The following is a 20,763-nucleotide window of genomic DNA, read 5'->3' as shown; positions in this document are numbered from 1 at the left end:
CTCAAAAAGTTCATGGTTTGCCACAAACAGCTTCCTTGAAACCAAAGTCACGCAGCGCTCCCTGACTCACGTGAAAGAATCAAGCCTTCGACAATTTGGTTCTGATCAGATAAAACATAAGAGAGGGAACAAAAATAGTTTCCCTATCTCTCCTTTCACACAGAAGCAGATGAATCACTGTGATTTAAAAGACATCTAGTGGCAGATAAAAAGCTACAGAAAACAAGTAATCAAAAGGACGTTATTCTGGAAACCTCTAGATTTCCCATTTTTATTGGAGTTTCATAAAGGAAAGGAGATATTTCGTTCTTTCGTAAGACCAGGCAGACAGGCAGATTAAATGGTGAAGCAAGTTTTTCTCAGACAACTTAGTCAAACTGACTTGAGGACCCTTAAACAATACTTTAGAACCTCCTCTACCTGCGTCACCTAGACTGCCCTTCCTGCTGAGAAGGCAATGAACATACTATGACACCTGACACTTTGTTATGACCTAAAATTCCAAGTCAGGTGTAGGAACAGCCTACAATAGCACTGAGGCATGGAGAGCTACGTATTTCATTTACATACACACACACCACCTTTTTTCTTTACTTTTTTAATAAAAGAAATAAGCTATTAATTCTTGCCACCTCAATCTTTTAGTGTCACTTACTCTGAACAAGGCAAAACTTCAGTCCTAGGGACCGACAGCACCACTGTAGATTCCTGGGACTGAGACAGGTCTGCTGGGCAAAAGGAAAGCAAAGGGTCTGCAAAAGCCCACTGAATGTTGGAGGGCGGACAGCCAGCAACAGTGGTAGGTGACAGCCCAATTCAGCTGAAAAACAATGAATAAGCAGCAGATGCTGGAATGAATCCAGATTCTACCCACTAGAAATACACAAGTAATACCAAAAAAACTCAAATGATTTTTTTTTTTTGTAAGAACTTTCAATAAGCACACATGCATACAGCCTTCTCTTGGCAGAGACGAGTGGTTCCACATTCAGGACAAGGCAGTTGAGTCAGCACCACCTGGCAGGTGGTTCACAAGGTGCTGAAGATGCTCCTGAAGATGCTCCTTTGTGCGTGCTCACGGCTACTTCATGTTTCTAAAGGGGAGGCCAACAAGTCTTGGAGACAGGCTCAGTTCAGACACACACACACACAGCTGGAGCCATCTGTAACTGCTGTATTACAGAGTAAGGGAGATGAGAAGGAACAGCTGGGAAAAGAGTGAGCAAAAACCCTCTGGAGACTGCCAGAAAATGCCTGCAGACAGTGTTCATCCACAAGAAGTCCTGTCAGAATTTGACAGAGAAGGAGGTCCCACAGGAGCACCCCTTCTCTGCCTGGGGGTTGCTCACCACCTGGAAGGAGCTGCGAATCAGCTCCTGGCTGAAGTCCACCATGGAGCCTTTCACAAAGGCCAGGCTGTCCACATCCACAACCACACGGGCGCCACCTTGTTCAAACACCCTGCAGAAAAGCAACGTAATCAAGCATTAATTGTGCCGCAGAGCTGACAGAGAAGCAGTCTGAGCACCTTCCTGAATTCACAGGCGTTTTTCCTTCAGGTCAGGGTACCACATCGCACACACCTTTCTTGTCACCCCTGCAAAGCACAGGGGTGCTGACCCCCACCACCCCCGTTTGTCCTTGCCTGTCATCGGGATTGACAACTGTGTCCAGGGAGAACTTGTACTGGAACCCGGAGCAGCCGCCTCCTTCCACCTGCAGCCTGAGGAACTCGGAGCCCTCCGCGATCTCCAGCAGCCTCTGCAACAGGCAAACACAGGCACACAACCACGACGGAGGATCCAAACACACAGATGAGCACTCCAACCGTGCCTAGAGCAGGCGGGGCGCTTTGGCAAGCCCTGCCGGGGCCCTACCTTCACGCAGCTCTGGCTGAGGTACACCTGCCCCTCGCCCTCCGTCGGGCCCGGCTGCGAGGAGGACGATGCCCAGCGCAGCGCCCGTCCTCGGAGCGGCGGTGCGGGACGCCAGCTGCCTCGGGGAGAAAAGGGCAAGCCTCAGCGCCGGCTCCCAGCACCGGGCGGCGACGCTCCGAGCCCTACACCCCACCACCACCACCGCGGGGCCGGTACCTGGCCCGGCAGCCCAGCGCCAGCCCCCAGCAGCGCCTCAGCGCCCCCGGCGCCGCCATCTTGCCTCCTCCTCCTCCCGCCCGCCCCGCGCCCCGCCCGCCATTTCCGCCGCCGGGCCGCCATGGCGCCCAGCGGGGCGGAAAAGGGGGGGGGGAAATGGCGGCCGTGAGGGACCGCCCTGCCCCTGTCAGCCCCCGCCTGCCCTTCGCCACGGCTCTCCTGCCCCAGGCGAGGGGGAACTCCCCTGTAGGGGACGTTTTGATGTGGCTGTGTCAGCACGGTCTCGGGGTTGGGAAGAGGCTGAGCCTCTTGTGCCCGTCCTTGAAGTGAAGGCGTTTTGCTTTCGAAAGCGGCAGAGCTCGCGAAAGAAAAATAAGTTGGCAAATAATGCAGCGCTTCTCCACAGAGTGTGTTTGCGGTGGGATTAGCTGTGAGGGTTATTTACACTGAGTAGTACCCGGAGACCCTGATAGGGATCCAGATGCCATTGTAGGGGGAATTGTGCAAACACAAGAATAAACTCAGGGCCTGGGCTCAAGGATTTTTTAGGATTTTTCCTGATATTGCCTTTTATGTTTTGCTTTCCTTTATCAGGTGAGAATATCTAAGTAAGCTCAGCAGTCCCTGTAGAGGCCTGTTTTCCTTTGGATCAGCATTTATGACTGGCAGGGCAAACAGAGAGATCTGCGTGCTCAGCTTTCTGCGTGCCTCTGCAGTTCCACCTCGTCCTCCCCTCCTGCTCCTCGCGGCTCTCCTGTGAGAGCAGGATCCAGCAGCATTGTGCACATCCGAGCGTTCATCTCGGTCTTGGTGTCGAAGGCACAGTTCCCAGATGCAATCTCCATGGTTTCACCTCCTCCTTGGAGCACGGAGCCTGCGTTAGTACCAGCATTTCTCATCTCCCAGGCCCCCTCTGCTCATATCTGCTGCCTCTTATTTTAACTTGTGTAGGTGTTTAATGGCTCTTCAATTAACTCTTCGCAGTCAGAGCAAGGAACTCGGGCTTAATAAGAGGCTACATTAATTTTGTTAAAGACACTTTTCCTCTTAAAAACTTCTACCAAGAACATTGCGAATCATCTTGTCTCACCTGACTAAGTCCTGAACTTGCCTGGCAGCCCTAAGCTGAGCAGCCCTACTTAATTTTTCTCTCAAGCCCAACCATTTGACATGTGACAGTAGTCTGGCCTGTTCCTCAAAGATGTACTCATGGTTAAAGGAGTCTTATCTCGTTCTTCCTCACATGCTTCTGCTGGAGGAATTCCAGCCCGCAATCTCGTTCCCCCACCCTGGTGGTGTTTGCGTGGAGTCATGCAGTGGCATAAGAGGAAAACCAGTCATCCCAGCAGGATCCCTTCAAGTCAGTGCACCTCGGGACTTGGTGACTGTTAGCTCTCTCACACATCTCGCTCGGAAAAAGGCAACGTCTAGAACAGCCTGACCTCCCCGCAGCCCAGCAGCGGCAAAGGAAGTGCTTAAATCCAAAATGAGATCTGCTTGACAAAGTTATTGTTCATTAAGCGTGGAGTTGGCAGTTCCACGCAGAGACTTGCAGTCTCCTGGAAGTAGAATTATTTTCTTTGGCACATGCATAGAAATCAAGTGCGTGGTAAAGTGACTGCAGTAGTAAACATGTAGTTAAGTCTCATGTATATAAATCCTAAAAGCCTCACTCCCACAGTTTAGTGGTGAATGTGTCTGCCAGGCTGAGAGGGGCCCGTGCTTTCAAGTAACCACGTGCTTTTGCTTATTTATACCACCCTGAACATGTAAATAAAGACTGGTTTGGACTGTTTACTTTTTCTCAGTCTGAGGTTAATGATGCTCTCATAAAACCATGAAAGCATCACAGGCAGGGGCCCAGAAGAGCTGGTATCAATCCAGTTATCTGCAAAGAGTTGATGAATCCTCAGATCAGGCATAGTGGAACACTTGATGCTTTTAAAAACATTGGGGGTGTTTCCTGAGTTATTATCAATGTGGTGTCCCAAAAGCAGATGACCTGTGGAGGAGTGAATCAAGAACTCTTGGGAGAAAAGGGGGAGGATGGTGCCTGCTTCCCACACTGTACTGGCTTTTCTTCTGCAGGGTGTACTGGACTATCTTGGGTATTGCATGCACCCCGTGCTGTGCCTGCAAACGCCTTTTGGGGATTTGATATAGCTTCTTTCTGGCTGCCTTCAGTTTTGCCAGCGTTGAGTGTCAGAAATGTGACAAGTATCTTCAAGGCATTTCTGGATGTTGGTCAGACTCTTATTGCAGGCTGAGAAAATGAGGGAGAGATGAGCTAGCCTCAGTCAGAGTTAATTTAGTCTAATTAATAATCCATGACTCTGATGAGTGATTCAGGTGCTGGGATCAAACGTTCTGAGTGGCTGGTAGAGGTCTGTGTAACTAAGGAGAACAGCTATTTCTTTGCACCTTTTTATTATCAGTAATTACTTTTTCTTTCTGCCAGCTATGCAGTGAGGGGGTGTTTTTGTCTCATCCAGAGTTACAGCCTACATTTTATTCCTTCCTAGGCTGTGACTTTGTTGGTTTTGTGGTTCCTGATAGCTCGATGTAATCTGTTCTTAGGTTTGATCATACTTTGTTTTCCTCTCCTTATTCAGGTCTGCATCCCCTAGGTTTGGGGAACTCCTTTAGCTCTCTTTAAGCACACTGTATTGAAGAGGTCTGCCAGTGAGTTGAATTCTACAGCTATTCTGCTCTCGTCTCCTCTGCAACGTGTATGTTCAAGGCATCTTGTACTTGTTTCAGTGATTCAGAAACAGCTGATGCTAAAACTTCTGACATGGCTGTTGAATGCAAGAGTGGCTTGTGACACATTTTGGTGTGAGTTTTGATGACCTACAGCAAAAGGAGCACGTTCTGGCTAAAGGAGCAGTAGAAAACGATTAGTCCCTGTATGTGTATTTTCTCAAGAATACGACTTCTGTGTTCACTGCTGCAGGTGTATCTGTTTACTGGGTTGCAAGTGCAGTGCTGTTACAGGAACTTACATTCCCTGGGTGTAGCTGGCTCATAAAGTGGAACCTTAGACTTTTTCCCTGTGTAATGGAATTGCTTGGACTTCATGAGCGAAGAGCTCGGGTATCAGTGTTGCTGGGAAGAATCTGCCTGTTAACTTTCTTTTTCTCCGAGTTTCTGCGCCTCACCACAAGCTCCGCGTGACGGCGGTAACCTGGGGGGAGCTGTGCCGCAGAATGAGGCCGGCCTACAGCTGAGGCCAGCCTTGCTGAAGCGTTTTGGTGAAGCGGTGGGCGCCGTCATGGATCAGAAAGGGACACGAGCGAGTTGTGTGAGGCTTGTGCTGAACACTTCGCCCTGCAGCATCTGAGCTTTGGTGCTGCTCCTGCTAAAACCAGCGTGACGATTACACACGATACGTGCTAAAAGGACGGGGCAGGACCTGCTTCTTTTTTGTGTTAAGGCCTTGCCCGCCCTGTTATAAACCCAGGCTTCTTTTTTATCAACCCGCCCCCGTGCTCCGGGGCGGGCCCAGGGGCGGGCCGGGCCGGCCCCGCCGCGCTCATGTGACGCGGCCGCCGCTGCCCGGCCCTGTCCCGCTGTGGGTCCCGGTCCCGGTCCCGGTGTGGGTCCCGGTGCCGCCGCCATGGTGCCGCCGCCTCTCGCCCTGCTGCTGCCTCTCGTCGCCGCCGCCCTGGCCGAGCCCCTGCGCTTCGTGGATTGCGGTGAGCCCCGGCCCCGGGAGCCCCGGGGGTGGAGGGGGCCCGGCCCCGAGCCCCTAGGGAGCGGGCGCAGCCCCAGCCCGTGACCCCGCTGCTGCTCCTCGCAGGTTCCAAAGACGGCAGCATCCAGGAGGTGAACGTGAGCCCCTGCCCCACGCAGCCCTGCCAGCTCGTCAAGGGCACGTCCTACAGCATCAACGTCACCTTCTCCAGCAGTAAGTACCGGGTGGGGGCTTCTCTGCCGCCCTGCGGGGTCACCGGGGTGGCTGGAGAGGGGCTGTGGGTGGGGAGAAGCTGCTGAGGAGCAAGAGCACTGCTCAGTGTGTTCTCTGTGGCCTCAACGCAAGGCCATAACACAGAAATGTGTTTCCCTGCTCTGGTGCCACACTCACGCTTTTCTGTGTCCTACAGAGATCGAGAGCCAGGGCAGCAAAGCGAAGGTGTACGGCGAGATGCTGCACGTGGACATACCCTTTCCCATCCCTGAGCCCGACGGGTGCAAGTCTGGGATCCAGTGCCCCATTCAGAAGGGGCACTCCTACAGCTACCTGAATAAGCTCCCCGTGAAGAGCGAGTACCCTAGTGTAAGTGAGCAGGAACCCAGTCTGCTCCTCAGAGCTACCTTTGTCCTGGGGCAGTCCCACAACCCACCTCTAAGGAGGGATTTCTTGTCCTCCGGTAGTAGGGAACAGGTTAGAAGAGTCTTCAGGCCACCTAGTGTCACTTCTGCTACGAGCAAGCTTCTGTTTCTAGTTCCTGTTTTGGGAAAGATCCAGTGGAGGAAGCGGCCTAGCTCCAGCTGCTCAGAAGTGGCTTCAGCTGCCTCAATATCTGTCTCTTGAGTGCTGGTTTCATACGTAGCCTCCTCACAGAGCCTGCTGCTCTCAGCCAAACGCTCTCAGATTTGGGGTGTTCAGCTGCAGGATGCAGTTAGGTTGGGATGCTGCAGGTTGTTTCCACTCTGCTTATTCGGAGAGCGTGGTTCTCAGTGCAGCGTGTGGAAGGCTCTTGTGTCACCCAGCAGAACCCTCCTTCCCTGTAAGATGCTGCAGGAGTCACCGCGTGTGGCCTACTTAACATGGCCAGGGCAGTGCCCCGGCTCTGTCCTCTTTCCACAGAGCTATTGGGACTTCCTTGCTCAACAGATGATTGAAACTGCCCTCTGTCCTTGTTTTGCTGTCTCCTAAATGCTCTCACTTCCCTCTTCTCTCTTTCAGATTAAACTGATTGTGAAGTGGGAGCTGGTGGACGACCAGGACCAGATGTTGTTCTGCTGGAAGATACCAGTGCAGATCACCAGCTGAGGAGCCCTGCTCTTAGCAGGGCTTGGGGAGGGGAGAAACAGAAAGAAGACAACACAGGCCAAATTCTTTTATATAAGTATTTCCTACTGCTTCCTTCAGGGCTCTGCAGCCTCTGAGCAGCTAGTACTGTGTTCCTGCAAGCTCAGCTGTGGGCAGAGGGCCCTTACTCCTCTAAGAGCCCTCTGGTGTGTTCTCACAGCAGCTCAAGGGGGAGCAGTGTCTGCTGCCGTCACCAGGAGAGACTGAGCGTTAGGGCATTGTCCTCCGGGTTCTCTGTGGAGGCACTTCAGTTGTTTGCAATGGAGCTGTCTGTCCTCACAAAGAAATTTCTCCGCAGTGAACCTGGCTAGTGTCTGAGCTGCTACCTGGTAATCCTTCAGTGCCTCTTGTAGAATGCTGGCTACATCCACCCTCCTGCGCTTTTCCTGCTCCACTGTGACCGGGACGCTCCTGGGACCTGTGTTTTCCACCCTTACAGCCGAAGGAGAGGGACGAAGAGGAGGCTTTTCCTGAGCTGGCAGCGCAGTCCTGGGCCAGCAGGACTGTGGCTGGGAAAACTTCCTTTTCGTGGATGCAACGCCAAATGGCATTCAATGTCTGCAGGGATGATTCTTTCTCTAACCAATGGCTTGCACTGTCAACCAACCGGGAGCTGCTGGGAGCTCCCGAACCTCTTTTTATAACTTTCCTTTTAATAAAGGCTAAAGAAAAACAACGTGTGCTGTCTTCTGGAGGTAGAGCTGCGAGCTCCTTTGTGTGTGAAGGAGGTGGGTGTGAGCGGAGCCCCTGGGGGCTGGAGTTGGCTCCCGCAGCTGGTGCTGGGCTGGGGCAGATAAGCGAGTGTTTGGCCTGGCAAGGCTCTGTGCTCGGCCGGGAGCGAGGGGACGCTGGTATCCCTTGGCAGGGGGAAGACAAGCACGATTCTGACCCAGCCCCAGTGTCTTGAGCCACAGGGCCCAAAATAAATGTTTTATTTAACAACATGAGAGAAGTTTCCAGCAGACTCGGTTAAAAAAAAAAAAAATAAAGTCACCATCAACTTTACAGAAAAACGAAGCTGGAACCTCCCCCCCTGCCCACTCACCCCCAGCCAGCGCGGGCAGGGGTGGGGATGCGCCTGGGGCGAGCCCCTTGTGGGGTCCCCCGGCCTCTGTGCCACGTGGAGCGGGGTGGGCAGCAGCTTTGGGGAGCCGGGGCTGTCCTCCCCAGGGCAGGACCCGTGGCGCGGGGCAGGCTGGCCGCTAGCTCAGTGCAGCAGTGATGCTCGCCCTGGGGAGGCGAGCCCAGTCTCTGCGGGGTGCGGGGAGGAGCTGGGGCTGCGTGGCAGGGGAAGGCGTCCTGCGAGCCCCCGCGGTGCGTGGCACGGTGGCGGGTGCAGCGGGGGCCAGGCCGGGGAGGGCTCTGCTGTGGCAGAAGCGGGGGCTGGCGGTGAGGAGGGGGGTACAGAGGCCGGGAGCTCAGCCCTGGGTGGGCGCAGCCAGGAGGGAAGGTGGCGAGGGAGTTGTGCGCTTTGGAGGGGAGGGGGCGAAGGGCTCGGAGGCAGCCACAGCCCCGGGGACCCTTCTCCGCGCCGCTGGGTCCCGGAGCAGCGTTGCCGGCGGGGAGCACCCCCACCGCCGCTCCCCTAGAGCTACGCTGCCGCCGGGCTCTGGGCTGTGTGGGGCACGCAGTGGTGGGGCTGGGCCAGGGCCACGTAGCCGGGCGAGCAGCGGCAGCGGTAGGAGCCCTCCGTGTTCTCGCAGGTGCCGCCCTGGCACAGGGGCGCGGGGCCGCCCACCTCGTCGCACTCGTTGATGTCTGCAAGGAGGAGAAGAGCGGGTGAGGCAGCGGCATGACATGACCCAGCATCTCCTCGTGCCCCTGCCAGCCCCCTCAGGCTGCTCTGTCCTCCCCAAGCACCTCCAGGTTGCCCCCCGTGACCCCATCAGCCCTCATCACGCTGGGCTGCACCCTACCCATTTGGCTCACCGCTTTGTTCGGCTCATCTGCAGAGCTCCCCGTGTGACATCCCCAAATTTGGCACCAGCAGTACAGGATGGAGCCCCAGTACGGGGTTCCCCGTGCTAAGCAGCCGGGCACCCCCCCAGGCAGCCTAGCAGCTTCCCACTGACACGTTGTGCCCCCCTGGGATCTGGGAGAAAGGCCGCCTCCAGCCTTGGAAAATGCCCTTTGCTGGGCTGACAAGGCCGGGAGGCAGATGATGGTGACCCTGAGAGGCCAGTTATCACCTCCAGGACCAGAACAGAAAGGAACCTCGCGCTGCACAAACAAGGCCTTGTTTTATTAACCTGCAAACTGTGCCAAAGTGCTCGTGCAGGAGCCCTGCTCGGCAGCACAGGCAGGCAGAGCGGCCCCCAGCACAGCTTGTGGCCAGAGGCACCCGAAGGCCAGCAGCAGCGAGGTACTAGCAGTGAGCACCGAGCAGTGGGGCTGTCCCACACCGGGCTGGGCTGTGGGACGAGGACAAGCTGACGGGATGCACCCCGCAGCCGCAGCAGCCCTCCAAAGGCTCGCAGTGTGGTGCGGGTACGTGACAGCCCACGCCAGGGAACGGAGAGGGATAAAATAACAGCTCTGGTGCGAAATGAGCGCTGGCGAGGCGAGGACAGAAAGAGCAACAAGAAAAGGCTCCATAAATACATTAGCAGGAAACAATGGGGAATGTAGGCCTGGTCCTTATCGGGGGAGGAAACAAAAGCCAGACAATGCCGAGCTGGCTGGCGCGGCCGCCGCGGGCTTTGTTCCAGCCATCAGAAAAATGCTCACTGTGACCAGAGCCAGCGCAGACGATTCAAGTATGTGGAAGAGGGGGCAGGAGCACGGGGCAGGCTGTGGGAGGGAAATGCAATATCGTGGTGGAGGAGCTTGACAATTAGGTAAAGCTGTCACAACCATATTGCTAAAGGGCTACCGCCACTCATCCCCAAATAATTAGTGCTCCTGCACTGGGAAGCCAGCAGTTCCCTCTGAGGGAGAGGCTAAAGGAGGTCAAAGGGACCTGAGGAAGGGGAAATTTGGTGACTAGCTCTGAGGACGGAGGGGGGTAATGCAAAATTAAAGACTACTCACCCACTTAAACAGAGCAGGTTTCTGAGTGATGAGGTCATTGCCCTCCTCCCCCCAGAGGATAGCGGGGTAGTTAAATAGTCGGTGCAGATCTGTTAAGGCCTGATTGTGTCAAGCCAATCTGGTTCCCTTCACTGACCCGATAACTGCTCTGTCCGATAAGGGAGGCACGGTGGATATAACATGTCTTGGCCAGGGTAAGGATTTCAACACGCTCTCACATGACACACTCAGCCAGACCAAGAAAATACGGGCGAGATGAAAGTGTGGCAATCGCACAATGGGTCACCAAGCTGCACCCGAAAGATAATTAGCAACAGTTGGCTGCTAACATAAAAGCCATTTAAAACGTATCCTGCCCCTTGCTCCATTCAATTCAATCAGTGTGGACAAAGGAAAACTCCCCGTGCTCACAAAACCTGTGCGTGATCTCGGGCTGCAAGTGCTCTGGGGCTTCAGGCCCCCCCTGGCCCAGCAGGGAAGCCCTTTGGAGAAGTCCAAGTTCACCAAAGACGAGCGTAAAGCCCTGCAGCCCAGGAAAGGGAAACTGCACGACTGCAGAAGTGGGAGCCAGGGGATAGGCTCTGCCCTGTGGGGAAGCAGAGGCCACGGGCTCCGTGTGTTTGTGCAGTGGCACAATCGCGTTGTGCAGTAAGGATGCTGGGGGCTGGAGTAGGAGCCCTGCCCAAGGAAAGAGAGGGGCTGCTGGTGTGTCGGGTGCCTCAGGCTGGCCTGGGGAAAGGACTGAGACACGCTGTGGGGGTGTAGAGACCATGAGAGGAGCTTTAGAGACCTTGGCTCGTAGGACAGGGAGGATTTAGAGGAAAGCAAGCAGAAGTACAGCAGCAGCTGACGAGGCAGAGGGGCGTTACCCAAAGAAGGCAGCGAGCAGCTGCTCCCCGTGTTCCCTGGTGCCCCGAGGTGCCCTGATGTTGGCAGAGCAGAGGCAGGCTGCAATGCCGCGGGGACTTTCCCAGCTCCAAGGCCATGAAGCACCCGTCAGAGTGGGGAAACCTCCTACACCCGTCCCAGCCAGCACCAGCAGAGAGCGGCAGCAGATAAGGGATGCGGGGGCTGCCCCGGCTGATGGGGACGGGGAGCCACTCACCCACGCAGGCCATGCGGGTCATGTCCAGCTGGAAGCCGTCGAAGCAGTCGCAGGTGTAGCCCTCTGGGACGCGCACACAGCGCCCGTTCTCGCAGCCGTTGAGGATGCCACACTCCTCAGCCTGCAGTCCCTCGAAGCCCTCGTAGAGACCTGGAGGGTGGCAAGGGGATGTCAGAGCAGGGTGACCGCCCGCCCGGCCAGAGGGGACATCAGGCACGTGGTGGGATGGTGCGGGTGGGGCTGGCACCAACTGAGAGCAGCCAGGAGCAAAGCTTGGGGGAGAGCTTGGGGCCATCCTGGAGCATCCTGGAGCTTGGATGGGAGCTGCCAGGCAGCCCCTGTGGACATGAGACCAGAAGGCAGCTCTCTGTGTCTCCCAGTACTCACCAGTTTGGCTGGGCAGGTAGCGGGGCGGGGGCCGCCCCGGGCCGTGGTGGAAAGGGCTGCCACGAAACTCGCTGCTGGGTTCCCTTCGAGGGAAGCCCACATCGGGATTTCCGTATTCGGATTCCAGGTAGTTGTAGTAGGGGCCCATGTCTGGGCTGGTAAGGCCATAGTGGGGGTCTTCCAAGCCTGGTCCGTACTCATACCTAGGTCTTTCTCGGACCTCAGCCCCTCTGTCACTGTCTTCACTGGCCCCACTACACAGGAAAGCAAAATCAGCTGCACAGAGTGAGAGAAAAGCAAGGTCAGAGCTCAGGGTATGATATGACTGTAGAGGGTGCACCCACAGAGGGTGCACATCCCTCAGAGTGCACTGTGGGGTGCTTGCCCGTGCTGCCCCGCTCACCAGAGGCCCTGTGGGGGCAGAGCGCGCAGTTCTGGCCCCAGGCTTCGCCGAGGCGGCAGCAGCACTCGGTGTAGGTGGTCTGCTCGCCGTGCAGCAGGTCTTGGCAGATGTAGTCAGAGACGGTCTGCCAGCAGACGTCCAGGTGGATTTCGTACTCCTCCAGGGCATCTGCGAGCGACATGAGCAAAGGATGCTGTGGAAATCCTCTGGAAGAGGGTCACTCCCTTGCTATGGGGGGGGAAAAACCGCATGCCCAGGCTTCATTCCCTCCCGCACCCTCTCGGGGTGACCCCACTGCGGGTGGGATGGGTGAAGGGGTGCCGGGGCTCACCTGCCCTGCCGGAGAGGTTCACGCAGCGGTTGCCAGTGGCATCCAGCACGAGCGGGAGGCTGCAGAAGCAGTGGTAGGAGCCGTCCGTGTTCAGACACTCGCCGTTGATGCAGTACACTTCGTTCTGGCACTCGTCCTGATCTGCCCATGTGCAAGGACAGAGCAGTCTCAGGCAGCGTTTTGGCAGGGAATGGGCCCCGCTGCCCCTGCCTGCCACCTCTCCCATCCCCAGGAGGGTCATGGGGAGCCCTTGACAGGTATGGGAGCAGCAGCTCCTCTGTCCCTCCACACAGTGGTGGCCCCGCTGCTCTTTGAGGCCATCTTACCGATGCACTCGAGCCTGCTGGGGTCGTAGAAATAGCCCGTACGGCAGAAGCACTTGTAGCCTGGCACCGTGTTCAGGCACTGTCCGTTGCGGCAGAACTCAGAGCCAAACGTCTCACACTCATCCATGTCTGAGAGGGGTGGAGAGAGGAGAGAACGTGTCACAGGGAGCACAGCCACGTGGCTCCTCGGACTGGGCCACCATGAGGTCCCCAGACAAGCCCCCTGCCTCTGCCAGCCGCCTCACGCCTGTGAGCACCCACAGGCTGAGCAGGAGGAGGAGTGACAGAGAGTTCTCTTAGATGCTTTCACAAATAGGACGTGCACTTGTGTTTCTGGAAGGCTGAGAAGACAAACCCATGGAGATGAAGTGTCAAAGTCTGAGCCAGCTGGCCACTAGAAACGCTGATCAGTAACTGGAAGGCTTGTGTCTTACTGGACCCCATCCCTGGTGGGAAATGTGCATGGGACTATTCAACAGAGACAGGGTCACTGCCAGCAGTGAGGCAGGACTGGAGGAAGAGGCACTTTCCAGCTCGGTGGTACTGACAGTCTGTAATTTCTCCGATGGAGGAAAGCATCCATTTCTCCGAGCAGGATGTCAGCACCCCCCACCATAGCCCTGGGGAGATATTTCTGGGGCTCCATCCCCACGCAGGGCTCGGCATAGTGCCCTCCCTCTCCCCAGTGGAAGAAGTGATGCTAGTACCTGTGAAGGAGACTTTTCCCGAGAGCAGATCTTCCTGGGGAACGTAGCCCTTCCCTAGAGGGCAGACCTCTTGATACTCCACTGGCCGAGGGGCAGGTGCCAAGGAGAGATGGGACAAAAGAAATCAGCCCGTTAGTGCAACCAAGCTGCTGGGCAGGGCACCGGCATTGCCTGGGGGTGGCGGGGCCGCTGGCCTACCTGTGCCCGCCATGGGGCAGGGGTAGGTCTCGCAGTTGTCACCCCAGGCTGCCCCCACGGTGCAGCAGCACTCCTGCTTGGTGACGTTCTTGGCCAGCACGCTGTCACACAGGTGGACGTCGCCGATGTGGTAGTAGCACTGCTTGCGCTCCATGCTGTCGGAGGGCTGGGCCGCGTGGCTCTCGGGGCCCTCTGCAAGACAGCAGAGCAGGGATGGCATTCCCACACCCAGGAGGTCCTCGGCTCTCCCCAGAAGACAGCTCTCCCCTGCCTGCATGGGCACATTCAGCCCTGGCACCCCGTCAACCCCCTGGGTTCTCCCTCACCCCAGCCGGGGCTACCCCGCTCCTGCCCTGCCCGCTTCTCACCCATTGCTGCTCGTGGCTGGCACTGCCCGGCCTCCGTGTCGTACTCCTCGTGGTCACTGGGGCACAGGCACAGGAAGGATCCCTCCACGTTCTCGCAGAGCGCGGTCCCACACACGGCCACCATCAGCTCGCACTCGTTGACATCTGCAGGGCAAGGTGTGAGCAAGGCCCGTGGGGTGGGAGGGCAGAGCATGGCTGCAGCACTGGGGCATCCTTCGGCGGGGAGCTGGAAGCTGCTAGGGCAGAGCTGGGAGCTCCGTTTGCGCTGTGGCTCAGCACAAGGCTCCTGTCTGTGCCTGGGGTTCTCAGTGCATGGATACCATCCCTGCCCACGCCCTGGGTGCCACCACACAGAGAGGCACTGCCACACCGGCCTACAATCGGCTGAAGGCTCCTCCTTACCACCTGGCAGGGTGATGACAAGGGACGGGGACCCCAGCAGGTGACTCACCCACACAGTAGTGCCCGGAGGGCGAGCTCTCGTAGCCGCGGTCGCAGAGGCAGCGGAAGGAGCCCTCCGAGTTCTCACAGAAGCCGTGGCTCCCGCACAGCGTCTCGTTGGCGCATTCGTCTATGTCTGCAGCAGCAGGAGTTACAGCAGTTGCCCCGGAGCCCAGTGCCACCACACATACACACACAGCCCAGCCCCTTCTGCCCTGACCCCAAAGGCTGGGGATTAGGGCAAGCGTTTGGTGTGAGGGACCAGGAAAACTGCAGAGCCCCCCTCGCACTTCTCCTTTCGCCTGTTGCTGAAGCCTGAGCTCCAAACCCAGGCCTGCCTAACCCTGGTAGTGGCAGCTTTCCCCTCGCCCAGTGCTGCCACGCAGGTGACTGGTGCAGGCAGTCACTCCAGCAAGCACAGCTTACTGGGAGCTGTGGTCCAGCCCCAAGCCTGGGATGGCTGTAACCTGCCCAGGACTCTCCCTGAGCGGAAAGCAGCACAATGCAGTGTCTGTTCCAGATGCCAGGAAGAGAGAAGTCTAGACACAAGCAGGCAGCTCGGCCAAGAAAACAAACTCCCGGCATTATCTGCCTCCCCACTGGCCACATGCTTCCTCCTCCTCCTCCTTCTCCCCCGCGCCCCTGGCAGAGATGTCCCACAGCCCCCCTGTCCCTGCAGGGAGGGGACAGGGCCAGGCAGGCTGTACTCACCGATGCAGTCGCCCAGGGGCGTCCAGTGGAAGCCGGGCTGGCAGCCCATGATGCAGCGGTAGGAGCCCAGGCTGTTCTGGCACCGCCACGTGCCGCAGATGGCATCCCCGTACTCCTTACACTCATCCACGTCTGCAGGGAGCAGGGCAAAGGGGCAGGGATGGTCAAGTGGGGTTCCCTGCTTGCTCACGGGTCAGGCTCAGTTTGCCAGAGACCCTCAGGCCTTGCTGGTCCTCCTTATGGGGCACGTTTGGGTGCTGGGAGGCAGCAGGGCTGATCTCCCCGGTGATGAGCTCTCACCTACGCAGTCGTCGGTCTCCTGGGAGTGCTTGAAGCCATTTTCACACAGACACCTGTAGGAGCCTTCTGTGTTCAGGCACTGGCCTTGCGAGCACCGGGATTTGTCTGCGCATTCATCCACGTCTGCAGAACCAGGCCCCAAACGTCAGGCTGGATCTTGCAGCAGGAGAAGGAGCAAGGGGCAGGGCCGGAGGTACGTCCCTCACCGCCCACCGACCCACCTTGGCAGCTGACTCCGCCGGCCGTGTTGGAGAAGCCGGGAGCACAAATGCAGAAGTAGGAGCCGTGGCTGTTGAGGCACTCACCGTTGGGGCTGCAGATCTCGCTGTTCAGGCACTCGTTCACATCTGCGGAAGGAGCAGAGTCAGAGCCCCCCACCCAGCCCTGGGGGACGTCCTGCTCCTCTCCACGGTCTCTTACAGGCTGCCCTCGCTGGGCTCCTGGCCCCTGGTTTTCTTGCCATGGAGGGAGAGACCTTCCCTATGCACAGTGCCCCTGCATTTGGCTACGGACTTTTGGGTGTGCCATGCGTGGTGGCATCACCTGCACTAGCACTAGCAGCCTCCCTGCCAAGAAAGAAGGTGATCCGTAGGGCAGCTGCGTGCCCCGGAGCCAGGAGGCTGCAGGGATGGGTTCGTACCTTGGCACACGGTGCCGTTGAGGAGCTCGAAGCCAGCTGGGCAGTGACACTCGTAGGAGCCCGGCGTGTTCCTGCACTCTCCCCCCCGGCACTGAACAGCGGGGTCTTCACACTCATCCACGTCTGCCGAGCAGAAGGACACGGCGCAGAGTGAGGCCCCAGCTCCTGCCTCCCCTGGAAGAATCCCTCCCAGGGCAGCCCTCAGCCCGCTGTCAGCCTGCAAAGAGGGCTCGGGCTGCCCTGCAGTGCAATTCTGTGAGCCCCAGCACCTGCCTCCAGCAGAGCTCTGTGCCGGGTACCACCAGCACCAAGAGGCCAGCGCAGAGCCACGTGTGCTGCCAAGCCCTCTCTGCAGCTGGCTGCACCAGAGCAGGTGTTGTGGAAGTAACCCAGCACCAGCCACACGTCCTGTGGCTCTGCTTTCCTACTTGCCAGGCTGGCCTAAGATGTCCTTCTCCTGGCAAAGCTGGCCCAGCCTCAGCCAGCCCCATCGCTCAGGACTGCTCGTCACCTGTCCCCGTGCCACAGGCTCTGCGGGTGTCCCCACAGTGAGCCCCAGGGCAAAGGAAAGGAAAGGGCCCTCTTTTCCTCTCTGCAGAGCACCAAGCATGCCCCAGGCACAAAGCAGCTCCCTCCCTCCTCAGGGCAGGGTGTCCTGCTTCAGACATCTTCAGCTCCAGAGGGCTGCAAGTAGCGATGCTCTTCAATCCTTTCGGAGACGAACCATAACCTAGTTTATTTATCACAAAACTATCACGAAACCCTTATCGTTTTTCAACTATGAAGCCCAGATCCACAGACAAGGCCACGGGCCACGGCAGGGAAGAACGTGCCATCCTGCCATTGGGTTAGTGTGACCCAAACGGTATCGAACCCTGATAAGGTGCCCTCGTGACCCCGCCAGGGCAAGGTGGCTGAGAAGGGGGTCACGTGCAGTCCTGGGAAAGGGGAGGGCAGATGCAGGGGACCAAACCACTGCTCTTCCATTGCACACAAAAATCATATGGGAAATGACCTCATTTCACACCAGGTTTCTCAGGCACTAACACAGAGGAGAATTGGGATGGGGAAGCGGAGACCCCATGCAGGGGAACTTCTGAGAGCCACATCAAAGTGAGATCTTCCTGGGTGCTTTTCAACAGCTATGTGTAAGCTGCAGAGCTCCACAGCTCTCTCTAGAGAAATTCCTCTATTGAGGACCTATGGTTGGGGCACGTGCTCCTAGGCACGCGATTCTGAACTGAACCACACACAGCCTGTCTCTGCCCACCTTTCCAGGGCTCCTCATATTCCCCTGGCATTTGTCAGCTTTCCTCGGGTCACAATTAGCCCAGGAGTCCTTCCCCCACCCCTTTCCTGGGTGAAGATCTCCCTCCTGCTGCTCGGGGTGACATCCACTCGCAGCCCCCCGTGCTACCTGCTGGCTGGGGAGCTGAGCAGCTGCCGAAGGATCTGGAGGCTAAGGAATTCCCCAGACCCTACAACAACCCAGGCATGGCTGTCTTTCCCCCTCCTGGGTATTCCTTCCCTCCAGCACCCGCCCCTCTGTCCCAGGGAAAGGGAATCCTTGCCTTCGCACACGCTGCCATCTCTGGACACGGCGTAGCCAGCATCACAGGCCATGCAGGAGTAGGAGCCCTCGGTGTTGAGGCAGAGTGCGGAGGGACAGGCAGCCCGGGCTGTGCACTCGTCGATGTCTGCGTAAGCACACGAGGGAGAGTGAGGGGAGCAGGAAGAATGAGGAGAAACCACAACCAGCAGTTAAGCTGAGGGAAACGGCCAACATGGGGTCCAGCAAGTCAGGATCTGGCCAGAGCCAAGAATTCAAGAAGAGCCCAGGGAAACCTCTGAATGGATGTGTGACGTGTCAGGGGGCTCTGGGTCTGGATCAAGAGCTCCTCAGTACCTTGGCAACTCTTTCCATCAGGTGCCACCTCGTAGCCCCGGTAGCAAGAGCAGCGGAAGGAGCCATCCAGGTTGATGCACTGTCCGTGGGCACAGGTCCCCTCCACAAGGCACTCATCCACATCTGTGTGACAGGGAAAAGGGCAATATGGCACGGGAGGGTGCTCAGCTGCATTCCCACCGCCCAAGGCGCAAGGGCACCGTGCTAGACAAGCGTGCTGCACGTGCCCCTGGCTCTTTTTGAGGTTTGCATGGGGGTGAGGGTGATTCCCAGGGCCAGCCCCAGGTCCTCACCAATGCATCTCCCGTTCCTGGGCCGGTAGCCATCCGCACAGCTGACACACCGGTAGGAGCCCGGGGTATTGACACACTTCCCATGGGGGCAAGGGCTGGGATCCACGCACTCGTTGATATCTGCCAAGAAACAAAATCTTTACAGGCTCCTCCAGGGTGTCCCCTGCAGCTGGAGCCTCAGAGTCCCACTCCGAGACAGGGGTGCCAAGAGAAAGAGAGACACCCCTCAGCGAGGAGAGGTATTCAGCTCTGCAGGGAGGGAAACAGGCAGCAGCACACTTCACCTTCACACTGTCCTCGGGGCCCCATGGCAAAGCCCTCCTTGCACTCGCAGCGGTACGAGCCGGGGGTGTTGACGCATCGCTGTCCTGGGCAGGCAGAGGGCTGCTCACACTCATCTCGATCTGCAACACAGAAGGAGACAAGTCCTGAAGCCTTCCTGCTCCACAGCTGGGTGCAGGAGATTTGCTGCTCCACCTGCCCATCCCAGGACCCCCACCCCACCACCACGAAGAAGTGCTCAGCGTATGCACGTGTGCATGCACGTGAGAGAGCACAAGGGAGGGAGAATGGGGAGACCCTGGGGAGGTGGCAGCCCGGTGCCAGGAGACCACCACTCACCCTGACAGCTCTGCTTGCTCTCCGAGACAACCAGGGTGTAGCCAGAGTAGCAGAGGCACAAATAGGAGCCCACGCTGTTGACACAGCGACCTTTCCCAGCACAAGGATCCTGCAGGCACTCGTCTTCATCTGTGCTCAGGCAGGGAAGGAAGGCAGGCTGTCAGCACCAGCAGCTCCTGCCGCCCCCCACCAGCCCCACAGCACACCGTGTGGGCAGGGCTCAGCACAGAAGCCAGAAACCCTGCCCCAAGAGCCTGTAGGACCAAAGGGTCTACAGACAGTTGGCAGGGAGGCCCTGCTCCTCAACCTGCCCTGAGCAGAAGGGCTGGGGGAGCTGGTCCCAGCAGGAGTCCCCCACCCCAGGGCCGCTCTGGCCCTGCTCACCCCTCACCTCAGAGGAGGTGCTGACGTACCCATGCAGCGGAGATGGCCGGGGTGCAACGCATAGCCCGGGTGGCACAAGCAGCTGTATCCGTCTGGGGTGAGCACACAAGCACCAGCTCCGCAGGCGAGGGGTGAAGAGGCACAGCCACTGGCCCCTGGGTGGAGAGAGCGCAGGGCTGGGGGCTGCACCAGTCCCCTGCAGTGCTCAGCCCCACACAGGGGAGGTGATGACGTTGGCCAGCCCCATGCGTGCCAGAGGTCTCGGAGGATGGGGCCGCCTTTTGGGGTGACAGCAGAGCCCCCTGCCCTGCCGAGAAGGGTGCAGACAGCAGGGGGGCAGCAGGGCACAGGAGAAGGCAGCAGCATTACCCCCCACCCCAGCCCAGGGCCAGACCAACCCTGGACAAAAGGCTATTGAGGGAGGCGCATTCCTCAGCAAGGTGCCTCCGCCAGCCCTGCTCCCAAAGGTGCTCCAGCCCCAGGCGGAGGACCAAGGGCCGAGCTCCCAGACACTTCGGCAGCCCTGGAACAACAGCCCTCTTGTTTTCTGCACCGTAAACAAGCCGCCCCAGCAGCCAGATGCCGCCCCTTCCACCCTGCTTCCCGGTGACTCAGCTCACGCCGCAGCCACCCGAGCAGGCTCATGACCCCCCTGGCCTGGTGTTTGCTGCCCAGCAGATGAGCTGCAGGCAGGGAAGGGCCTGCAGAACCAAGGGCTTCACTCCCAGAAGGGTCATCCTTGGACATCCCTGCTCCCGGTTGCCTTCCCCTGGCTGGGACATGCCAGCGGGGCTGGGATGGCAATCCCGGGTGTTAGGTAGGAAGAGGAGAGGGCTGGGAAGGGAGAGAGCTCTGGCACGGAGCTTAGGGTGTAATTTCCCCGCAGTGGCAGGCAGGCAGGGGAGGGACACGCACCTGAGCCCTGTGCAGGCATCTGTGTTGGAGCAGCATCAGCCCAGGTGGCGGTGGGCACGGGCTGGGCAGGAGCACGCCGCGACTCCTCTTCCTCTGCTGAGGAAGAACATGGATGAGCTCCTTCCCCTGGCCCCAGGCGCAGGTGTCCACCCAAAGCCCAGCAGTGCTGGCTGTCCCGGTGCCCACATCCCTGGGGCAGCCAGGATGGGGCAGCAGGGAGGCTGCAGAAACCTCATCATCATCTTGTTTAACCTCCAGCCCAGTGCTATCTCTGAGGGCGATGACATTTCAAAGCCACCGTGCCCTCCCTGCTGCCCCTTCCCCTTCAGCACCGCTCCCCCCCTGCCTTCCCACCCGCCTGGTGCTCACCTCTGCGCGTGGCGGGCTGCGGGGTGGCACCAGCAGCAACCTGAGGGACAGAAACACCAGACCGCCGTTAACCACCCCTATGTAGCCGAGATGCCGTGCCCACCAAAGGGGACAACCCATCTCTCCAACCCAAGGACCTTTCCATAACAAAGAAGCAGCTAAGCAACAGCAGCCCCACTCCAGCTCTGCCTCAAAGTCAA

The 20,763-nt window shown here is 58.2% G+C and overlaps 3 protein-coding genes across 4 annotated transcripts in view; 1 reads left to right on the top strand and 2 right to left on the bottom strand.

Moving 5' to 3' along the window:
- Nucleotides 1-281: 281 nt before the first annotated feature.
- Nucleotides 282-2,170, bottom strand: ISCA2 (iron-sulfur cluster assembly 2). Its single transcript, XM_084288452.1, has 5 exons — nt 2,094-2,170; nt 1,878-1,992; nt 1,646-1,761; nt 1,350-1,461; nt 282-1,254 (listed from the first exon to the last, which is right to left on the bottom strand). Exons 1-5 carry the CDS (start codon nt 2,150-2,152, stop codon nt 1,129-1,131), a joined length of 528 nt encoding a protein of 175 aa, XP_084144578.1. The 5' UTR covers nt 2,153-2,170; the 3' UTR covers nt 282-1,128.
- Nucleotides 2,171-5,612: 3,442 nt separating this feature from the next.
- NPC2 (NPC intracellular cholesterol transporter 2) lies at nt 5,613-7,804 on the top strand. The gene is made up of 4 exons (XM_084288313.1): nt 5,613-5,788; nt 5,893-6,000; nt 6,197-6,369; nt 7,003-7,804. Exons 1-4 carry the CDS (start codon nt 5,710-5,712, stop codon nt 7,087-7,089), a joined length of 447 nt encoding a protein of 148 aa, XP_084144439.1. The 5' UTR covers nt 5,613-5,709; the 3' UTR covers nt 7,090-7,804.
- Nucleotides 7,805-8,022: 218 nt separating this feature from the next.
- The window catches only part of LTBP2 (latent transforming growth factor beta binding protein 2), a 56,635-nt gene continuing 43,894 nt past the window's right edge, over nt 8,023-20,763 (bottom strand). The window contains exons 14-35 of one of the 2 annotated variants that reach the window (XM_084288193.1): nt 20,564-20,603; nt 20,195-20,290; nt 19,309-19,434; nt 18,896-19,024; nt 18,559-18,678; nt 18,275-18,394; nt 17,982-18,104; nt 17,647-17,772; nt 16,076-16,198; nt 15,657-15,782; nt 15,436-15,558; nt 15,136-15,267; nt 14,435-14,560; nt 13,984-14,127; nt 13,616-13,807; nt 13,418-13,498; nt 12,711-12,839; nt 12,385-12,525; nt 12,054-12,221; nt 11,651-11,926; nt 11,264-11,413; nt 8,023-8,886 (exon numbers count right to left, since the gene is read on the bottom strand). In XM_084288193.1, the coding sequence (XP_084144319.1) occupies nt 8,720-8,886; nt 11,264-11,413; nt 11,651-11,926; nt 12,054-12,221; nt 12,385-12,525; nt 12,711-12,839; nt 13,418-13,498; nt 13,616-13,807; nt 13,984-14,127; nt 14,435-14,560; nt 15,136-15,267; nt 15,436-15,558; nt 15,657-15,782; nt 16,076-16,198; nt 17,647-17,772; nt 17,982-18,104; nt 18,275-18,394; nt 18,559-18,678; nt 18,896-19,024; nt 19,309-19,434; nt 20,195-20,290; nt 20,564-20,603 (2,958 nt within the window). In that variant the 3' untranslated portion in view covers nt 8,023-8,719. The remainder of the gene's footprint in view (nt 8,887-11,263; nt 11,414-11,650; nt 11,927-12,053; nt 12,222-12,384; nt 12,526-12,710; nt 12,840-13,417; nt 13,499-13,615; nt 13,808-13,983; nt 14,128-14,434; nt 14,561-15,135; nt 15,268-15,435; nt 15,559-15,656; nt 15,783-16,075; nt 16,199-17,646; nt 17,773-17,981; nt 18,105-18,274; nt 18,395-18,558; nt 18,679-18,895; nt 19,025-19,308; nt 19,435-20,194; nt 20,291-20,563; nt 20,604-20,763) is intronic. The other variant, XM_084288194.1, reaches the window with a different exon arrangement.

The sequence above is a fragment of the Netta rufina genome (genome assembly GCF_964035555.1).
Source record: "Netta rufina genome assembly, chromosome: 5".
In the NCBI taxonomy this organism is placed as follows: Eukaryota; Metazoa; Chordata; class Aves; order Anseriformes; family Anatidae; genus Netta; species Netta rufina.
The sequence above is the reverse complement of the archived record's forward strand: the minus strand, read 5'-3'. Positions and strand labels throughout refer to the sequence as shown.